The sequence below is a fragment of the Helianthus annuus genome, chromosome 8 (genome assembly GCF_002127325.2).
Source record: "Helianthus annuus cultivar XRQ/B chromosome 8, HanXRQr2.0-SUNRISE, whole genome shotgun sequence".
Lineage (NCBI taxonomy): Eukaryota > Viridiplantae > Streptophyta > Magnoliopsida > Asterales > Asteraceae > Helianthus > Helianthus annuus.
In genome coordinates, this window is record NC_035440.2 from 105,726,978 (window position 1) to 105,736,577 (window position 9,600).

Consider the following 9,600-nt stretch of genomic DNA (forward strand, 5'->3'; position numbering starts at 1 on the left):
TTTTTATAACAGTCTTTTTCACTCAACTTTATTTCAAATTTCATTTGAAAGATTTCACAAATCCAATCCTTCAAATTCCAACTTCTTTAAAAAATTCCAATTTCTTAAATTTTAAAAAATTCTAATTTCTAAAAAAAAAAAAAAAATCGCAAACCAAATGCATAAATGCATTTAAAAAAAACAAATTCACGAACACACAACTAATTTCTAAGATTGGGCTTTGCTTGACCTTAACGGGCCGAGCTATAACACAACGGCTAGAATCAATCAAGGGCACAAAAGTAACTTCACAAAACGCCACGTGGACAGCACCAACTGGTTGTATAATATAACGGTCATCTTCCAAAACACAACAAACCAATTTTCAAATTCAAACCCTAACGCTCTCCCAATCTGCTTCTAACACGCACACACACAGTGAAATCAATTTCATCAATTCAATCCGATCCGATCTGATCGCAATTATGAAGTCCTTCTCAGAGATCTCGCGAAACAGATCATCCGGAAGTCTTTCGATCTCGTCAATTCGAAACCTAATTCCGAGATCTGGAGCTGTGAAGAACAAAATTAGTTCAGGTTCAAACCCTAAGATATTGCGATTTAACGCTGAAAATGTTCCGCCTGAGGATGTGAATGTTACGGTTAATGAATCGCGTTCGGTTGTGAAGGAATCGAAGAGAAACGTCGCCCATTTGGAGACTCGGCAGCATGAAGAGGTGCCGTTTGCTGCAGATCCGCATGTGAAGGTATGATTTAAGTTGTTGATTTATGTTTTCTGGCTTTATTTTATCAGTGTTGTAAACTACAGGATTAATCGCGCAAATCGGTGGTTAACCTATTAGAATTTACGTACCTGGACTCAATATTCGGTCAAATTCGGTCAAAGGCGGACCAAATCGGTCCAGTGTTTCTTTTTGAAGTATTTGAACTAATATGTTAAGTATTTTCGTGAACTTTGAAGTATTATATTCATATTGATGTGTGTGTAAAATATATAAAATTGAATTATATACAAATATATATTTATGTAAATATGAATACGTGTAAGATTGAAAAGTTACATACAAAAGTTCCAATCTGATTAATCACTAGTCGGTACCACACAGCCGACTAGAACCTAGGGACTTTTACAACACTGTTTTTTATAGAAGCTATATGTGGAATAGAGTTTGAGGATGCGGAATTTTGTTAGGTTATAGCGAGGATTAGACCTCCTAATTCTCAGGAAAGAGAGGATTATACGGTTCGGAAAGTTTCTGATAATTCGGTAGCCGTAGGGGATCGGAAGTTTACTGTGGATGCGGTCATCGATTCGAAATCTAGCCAGGTCTGTAGAAATACCAAATCTCGTATCAGTTGTTGTGAATAAAGTAAATGAAAACTGATAAGATTTGAAGGATTTATTGATGGTTTGAGGTTATTGTTGTTATGATAGGAGGATGTGTTTCAGTTGGTTGGTGTTTCCATGGTTAAGAGTGCAATGGCAGGTTACAACACTTCTATGGTGGCTTATGGACAGGTACTTTTTTCACTGTTTGGTGACAATTGTTTATGTGGAAACTATTTAGTGGAAGTATCTTTAATGGTTGTTAATGTCATGTAGACTGGTAGTGGAAAAAGTTACACGTTGTGGGGTCCACCTGGTGCGATGGTTGAAGATCGATCAGCCAGTGGTGATCTGGGAATTGTTCCGCGCATCTTCCAGACGCTGTTTGCTGAAATCGAAAGAGTAAGCAATCATGTTCTCGTTCTTGATTTACACAAAAGAGAATCAACTTTAAGTATAGAACTGCAAGAACCACATAAACAATTGTATCTTTTGATTTAACTGTGATATATAAGTGTTATTATAAGTTTCAAACTTTTAATTCAGGAACAAGAGCAAACAGAAGGTAAACAGATAAATTATCAGTGCCGCTGTTCTTTCCTCGAGGTATGTGATTTGTGTTTTCTTTACATCTGCCCAATTCTAAATTTTGAATGTAGCTGATGATTTCTGATGTCATTGGATATTATTTACAGATATACAATGAACAAATTGGGGATTTGCTTGATCCAACCCAAAGAAACCTAGAGGTGGAAACTACTTCGTTGGTCAATTTCTATATTCGTTCTACTGCTTGTTTATGGTTGTAACGGAACAATTTAAATTATTTCAGATTAAAGATGATGCTAAACATGGGTTTTATGTTGAGAATCTGACTGAGGAATACGTGACGGGATTTGGAGATGTTACTCAAATTCTGAGCAAGGTAAGCAGCAATTTGATATCTTTGCTATGATTTAAGTGTATTTTTTTCTTAGACATACCATAAGGCATAATGACATTATTATATCATCAAAGTTGCTTGTTAATGCTGCAGGGCCTCTCCAATAGAAAAGTTGGAGCAACAAGCATAAACACCACAAGTTCAAGATCTCATATTGTGTTTACATGTGTCATTGAGTCTTGGTGCAAGGTAAACATGAACTCATGAAGTGATAGCTGAATATCAATAGCTGTCATTCTTCATATAGATGATGATCAACTGAATTCTTTATATAAAGGAACCATCTTATCATCTTAGAAACATCTGAGTTTCTTAATCTTGCTATTTGATGTCTACTTGTGTTTAACTTCTGAAGTTTTGTAACCAAATTGTGATTCAGGACTCAAAGAATTTAGGTAGTTCAAGAACAAGCAGGATTACACTTGTGGATCTTGCTGTATCCGAGAAGAACAGAATCAACGATGCTGGTAGAGAGTGTGTCAAAGAAGGCGAATTTGTAAAAAAGTCCATATCAGAACTTGGGTATGTCATTGATAACAAACGATAGTTATATTCTTTATGAGCGCACTTGCCTTATATCTAAAGTTTACTCATGTTAATACCCAGTCCATATCAGAACTGGGTATATATTGTTAATACCCAGTCCATATCAGAACTGGGTATATATTGTTAATACCCAGTTTATGTATCTGGCATATAACGTGTACAACATATGATAAGTAATGTTTCCTTCTACGTGTAATTACTTTGTACAGAAATTTGGTTAATATCCTTGCTGGTACAAACCGGTCTGGAGAATCTAAAGACATCCCATACAACAATTCGTGTTTGACTCATTTGCTGAGGGAATCACTTGGAGGCAACTCAAAGCTTACTGTTATATGTACCATCTCCCCAGATGACAAGTAAGTTTTCACTAATATTAAGTTGTCTCAATTCGATCACATTGACTAATGGGCCAGTTTCGGCCTATTACATATGTGTTGGTGTATTCGGGTTATGTATTATCTCAAACCGGCCCAAATGTTTAAAAGCATTAAATTTCCTAAGTCATTTTTTAAATAATATTTTTGTAATCATATATGACACACCAATAGTTTCCACACCAATATGACCTGTTTTGACCCATTTTGTGCCACCTATTCACAAAGTATCCCTTTAGTTAGTATGTAACTTGATACTCTTATATCGAAATGTAGGTATTAACCTTTTGACCCAAAACCAAACCTATATCAAATGGGTCAAAAGTTGCCTAAACGGTTCTTTTTAAAATTTAGGACCAAAAGTCTTTCGGGTCAACCCACGCCCTGTTTTCTATTCATCATTATATTGCCAGTGAATTGACTTGAAAGTGACCCTTTAGTTGACTTTTTAAAATTTTGAACCGCTTTTCTGTAAATATATAGGTGTTCTGCTGAAACTATCAGCACACTCAGATTCGGACATCGCGCAAAACTTATGCACAATAATCCGGTAGTAAACAAATTAACAGAAGATGATGTCAATGATCTCAGTGATCAAATTCGTACACTGAAGGTATTATTCTTACATTCTACTTAAGAAGATGATTACTTTCTGGTTCATACGCTAATAAGTAATAATGAAACACGGGTCGACTTTATTTGATTCCAGGAAGAGCTAATACGAGCAAAAACAGATCCTAGTTATAAAAATGGAAGTGTACGTCAAAGCTTAAATCAGTTAACAGTGAGTCTTAATCGTTCACTGATCTTCCCAAAATTTGACACTGATTTGAAAGAAGAAGTGGATGTTGACGAACATGATGTTAAAGATTTACAACTTAAGTTTGATATGTTACATAGTTCTTCTGATGATGAATTTCAAGAAACCTCTGAAACTAGAGGCACAAGGTTTTTCTCTACGGGCGGTTGTGAGGGTGACGTGGCAGGTGAACAATATGCCAGCTGTCAAGAAGATAGTGAAAATGAAGAAACTTCTTCAGAAGAACCTGAAACTGATGCATTTGATGATCCTACATTATCAGAATCCCCAAAATTTGGTCATGTCATGCAAAAAAGTGTGGTTCTTTGTCAAGATAATGCAGCCCGGGAATCATTAAAGATGTTTGCGGGTCCCACTGGATCACTGGCGGCTAGTCTTCAAAGAGGAATGGAGATCATCGACAACCACCAAAGGAGCTCGGTTTTTAACAGATCCTTGGTTGCGTTGTCGTTTGATCATTTGGCTACAAACACAAATGATGGGTCTACAACAAAGAGCAAATATATCTGTTCAAATTGCCAGCAAAGAGGGTCTAATGATGTTGATGAAAGCTTTAAGACATGGGTTGTTGGAAAGCATAATCCAGGAAATTCCAATGAAGTAAGACTGAATTTTGGTTCAGGTTTTTATTATTTTTTCAGATGTAGGTTGTTCAGGTTTAAATCGTCCGTGTCAGGTTGCTGCAGAAAACATTAAGAAAGTGAAAGATCTTGAAACTCTTTGCATGCAACAAGCAGCAGAGATCGAGAAGCTGAATGATCTGGTTAGATTTTCTAAACTAATATGTTAACATCAGATATATGGATTCAAATGGTTTATCTAAACTGGTCTCTCAGAAAAACGAAAAAGCCTTAGCTATAAAATCTGGTGAAATGAATCAAGTTCGTCCACAACTGTATTTTCATAACCTCCTAAATTAACTTTGAAATGAATCAAGTTCGTCCAAGACTATGTTGAAGTAAATTAACTTTTACATCACTTGTTTAAATTACCTCCCAAATCGTTTCATTAATATTTAGACTATTGTTAAAGGAACTTAACAGTTTCGATCTAACCCGTTTTGACCCGAATTAAAGAAATAGTTGTCTGTTATGAACAGTTTCAAGCTAAGCTGTCATTTCTTTACTTAACAATATAACTAGTTTAGAGTATTGTGGAAATGGATCATACTTTATACAAAGTTACTATAAAAGATATTCTGGCCCCACTTGTTGACCCGAATTATAGATAACCTAAACCTGTTTTGACTTATCCAGTCATTTTTGTCACAATAAAACTATTCAGATTATTGTAAATACAATGATTATCAAAAACTATTCACACTTCTATATACACATGATCTAAAAGATTAAAAACACTTGCCAAAAAATGTATCAGGTTAACCTGGACTGACCCGGCCCGTTTTACAATCTTTTTGTTCCAGGTATTGCAATACAAACAAGAGAGAGAAGGTGAAACATCGCTGCTTGATGAGCTAAGAAATGGCAACACTTCAAGTTACAGCCAATCAAAGGTCAGCCCAGATCATCAAATATACAAAGTTTTCAAATTTTACTCTCCTTTATCTTGAGTTTATATGATTTTCAAATTTTGCTCTCCTTTATCTTGAGTTTAAATAATCAGTAAATGCTATATTCAACCCTGAGGTTTGGCCAGTTTTGCGACTTTTGTCCAAAGGTTTGTTTTTCCTCATCTGAATCCAAACGGCTTGTTAACTCCATCCAATTTTCCCCGTTAAGTCATTCCGTCTTTTTTGTTAACTTAAAGGGCAATTCGGTCTTTTTCACTTTATGTACAAGCATTTAGCATAATGTACAAGTATTCAAATAACCGAATTGCCCTTTGGATCTAGATGCGAAAAAACAAACATACCACTTACTTAACGGAGAAAATGGATGAAGTTAACAAGCTGGATGAAAATGGCAAGATTTGGACAAAAGTTGCAAAACTGGCCAAACCTCATGGACGAAAATGGCATTTTTACTCTTATATAATTTTCAAAAGTTACTCTCTTTTTATAGTCTTGAGTTTATAAAAATTTCACTCTTCTTTGTAATCTTTCATTGATAAATTTTCAAATCACCAGACTTTCGACGATACCGAAAAGGAATCACTGCTCCAAGAAATCAAATCTTTAAGAACCAAACTCCAATCACCTTCAAACAAATCCATCGACATGTTAAGATCATCACTCCACTTGAGAAAAACCAGCACAACCCATACCGAAGACTTCCAAACCGAAAGATGGACAGAAATGGAAAGCGAGTGGATCTGTTTAACCGACGAGTTAAGAGCCGACCTGGAAGCCAGCCGACATCATTCTGAAAAACTCGAAACAGAACTAGAGTCAGAGAAAAAACATACAGAAGAACTAGATGATGCACTCATGAGATCTATTGACAGTCATGGTAAGATGGTGGAACATTATGCAGATTTACAAGAGAAGTATACGGAATTGGAACAGAAGCATAGGTTGATACTAGAAGGGATTGCAGAGGTGAAACGGGCGGCTGCGAAGGCTGGAGCGAAGGGTCATGGGAAGCGGTTTTCGAAGTCGTTGGCGGCTGAGCTGTCGGTTTTGAGAGTTGAGAGGGAGAAGGAGAGGGAGATGTTGAAGAAGGAGAATAGGAGTTTGAAGATTCAGCTTAGGGATACTGTGGAAGCAGTTCATGCTGCTGGTGAGTTGCTTGTTAGGTTGAGAGAGGCTGAGGAAGCAGCAGCGGTTGCACAGGTATGTTGTACTTGATATACCAACTTTTTTTTTTGTTTCTAACGGTCTAATGATCCTGATAAAATCATTAAAAATATGGATAAAAAGTGTTTCGAGTTAACAGATTTATTATCCAACTCTAACGCTGCAAACGAACCAAACGTTGAATGACACGTTTACGTACATGTCAGGCAGAAAGTGTGTTTATGTCATTTATTTATTAAATGATCGAACATAAACGAAATCTTTTGTGCATTTATCAGATGAGCATAAACCTCCTAAATCATATTATGCAAAAATTAAGACTAATTCTGCAAAGTGACATGTTCTAACTGATCATTGCCCCGACCCATTCATTTTCTCAAATGTATCCAAATCCATGCAACTGTTTACAAAGCAGACGACTTAAACGTCCCAAAATTATGGTTTTAGAACCCTTAAACATTATTTTTAAGATTTTGTTTATCGTCGTAATGTGCAGGAAAACTATGCAAACATTCAGGAAGAAAGCGATAAACTAAAGAAGAAAATAGAAAAACAAAAAAGAAAACACCAATTGGAGATGGTCACAATGAAACAATATCTTGCTGAGGACAGATTGCCTGAATCTGCATTACGACCTTTCTATAGGGAAGACTCGAATGTCAATGAAAATGATGATGTTGATGATGAAGCTTGGAGGGCTGAATTTGGAGCAATATATCAAGACCATTTTTAAGTCTTGCAAGCTATTCTTTGTTAGTTAAATTCTTATTTATTGTGTTTTTAAGGTTGCTTTTGTTCTTGTCATCTAGAGAACCACCAGTAGTGGTTTCTTGATGACAAGAGTTGGTGTTTTTATTAAAATTTTTTAAATCTTAAAAATGTATTTGACCACATAGAATAACATATAAAGTATTTGTTGGAAATATATATTTATGTTTTATTGACCGACGAATGTTGTTAGAAAACTAGCAAAGTAAGAGAAGGGAAGATTTACAAATGAGTTACATCTATATATTTAACTAACATAGAAGGGAAGATTTACAATGAGTTACATCTAGAAATTTAATACACCATGAATTTGTAACATCCCGATTTCCCCCTTATGATGGCACGTTAATTATTTTCGTTAACACTGTGTTCCCGAGTTAACTTAATGAGGGATATGAAAAGAAAACAAAAGTGAGAAAGGAAAGGACGAGAAAGGAAAAAAAAAAAGAGTTAACTGCCATTTTCGTCCCTGTGGTTTGGTCACTTTGGCCATTTCAGTCCATTTTTCAAAAATGCGCCATTTTCCTCCCCGACGTTCTGGAAAGGTGCCATTTCAATCCAAAAATCATAACCCAGTTAAGTCGGTTAGTAAATAAGGACTGATTGTGTAAATTTGTAACATAAAGGACTGGTTGTGTAAATTTGTAACACCACCACCACTAGCCCTGCCACCACCACCACGCCGCTGCCACCACCGCCACCACAGCCACTGCCACCACCACCACCACCGCCACCACAGCCACAGCCACCACAGCCACTGCCACCACCACCACTCCGATCTGCCACCAACATCTCATACCACCATCTCCACCTCGTTCACCACGGAGGTCGGCGGTGAACGAGGGTTGCCGGAGAGGATGACGACGATGAACGGAGGTGAACAATGGTGGTGAACGATGACCGGAGTGAGGTTCAGGTTAAGTTCAGGTGGTTATCCGGCACGGTGTCTCGAGAACTCCGAACACAGCGGTGGTGATGTGCTTGGTGATCGTTGTGATCGTTGACGGATATGATGACGATGATGAACGGTGACTGTTGATGAACAATGATGGATGGATTGGTGTATGCTCTGCAATCACCACCATAGTATGATGAATAAGTTGAAAGTGAAATTGCTCAGAGGAACTAGGCTCCGGTGAGAGAGATTTTGGTTTCGTTGGAGAGAGTTGCACAGATGGGATTGGAGGATGATTGATGATAATGTTGTTGCTGTTGTTACTGTTGCTTCCTTCAAATATTATTTCCCACAATACAATGGAAACATATTGGTATTCTTTTGGTCTTGCTCCTGGTAGAGGCTACATTATGAGGGAAAACAACTATTAATAGAGGTGATGATGATGATGAATTTGTCGTCGTCTGAGTGGATCGAACAAAGCTTGAAACAGACCGTATCTTGGCGGGGTAATATCCGGAGGCTTCTATTTGAAGCAAACGTGATGTTTGCCGCCGCCACCGCACATTCTCGTTCATCGTTCATCACCGCACCATCACATTCTCGTTCATCACCGATTCACCATCACCGATTCACCGATTCACCATCACATTCTCGTTCCATCGTCATTACTCCGACACGCTCCTCATCACCGCACAATCCGAACACCGCAGTCACCTCCGACAACCATTAACACCACCATCTCCTCACCGCTGCACCATCACCATAACCCACCACCACTTCACCGTAAACCACCGTTCACCTCTGTCATCACCTCCGTTCACCGCTGTAAAACCGACAACCTGCAACTCATCTTCATCAATCATCATCACAGTCGGAGAGAGAGAGAGAGATAACGACAGTGGTGGCGGTGGTGGCGGTGGCGGTGGTGGCGGTGGTGGCAGCGGAGTGGTGGTGGTGGCAGGGCTAGTGGTGGTGGTGTTACAAATTTACACAATCATTCCTTTATGTTACAAACTTACACAATCAGTCCTTATTTACTAACCGACTTAACTGGGTTATGATTTTTGGACTGAAATGGCACCTTTCCAGAACGTCGGGGAGGAAAATGGCGCATTTTTGAAAAATGGACTGAAATGGCCAAAGTGACCAAACCACAGGGACGAAAATGGCAGTTAACTCAAAAAAAAAGATGACTTTCCCACCGCTTCCTCCCAAATCGGAAGGAA

General features: G+C 37.8%; 1 protein-coding gene across 1 annotated transcript; it reads left to right on the plus strand.

Moving 5' to 3' along the window:
- The first annotated feature begins 349 nt into the window (after positions 1 to 349).
- On the plus strand, positions 350 to 7,656 carry LOC110889389 (kinesin-like protein KIN-12F). The gene is made up of 16 exons (XM_022136900.2): positions 350 to 746; positions 1,193 to 1,327; positions 1,436 to 1,519; positions 1,604 to 1,729; positions 1,874 to 1,933; positions 2,023 to 2,076; positions 2,160 to 2,252; positions 2,364 to 2,459; positions 2,650 to 2,792; positions 3,026 to 3,175; positions 3,677 to 3,806; positions 3,903 to 4,613; positions 4,690 to 4,776; positions 5,437 to 5,526; positions 6,100 to 6,744; positions 7,205 to 7,656. Exons 1-16 carry the CDS (start codon positions 465 to 467, stop codon positions 7,439 to 7,441), a joined length of 3,123 nt encoding a protein of 1,040 aa, XP_021992592.1. The 5' UTR covers positions 350 to 464; the 3' UTR covers positions 7,442 to 7,656.
- The last annotated feature ends 1,944 nt before the right edge of the window (positions 7,657 to 9,600 follow it).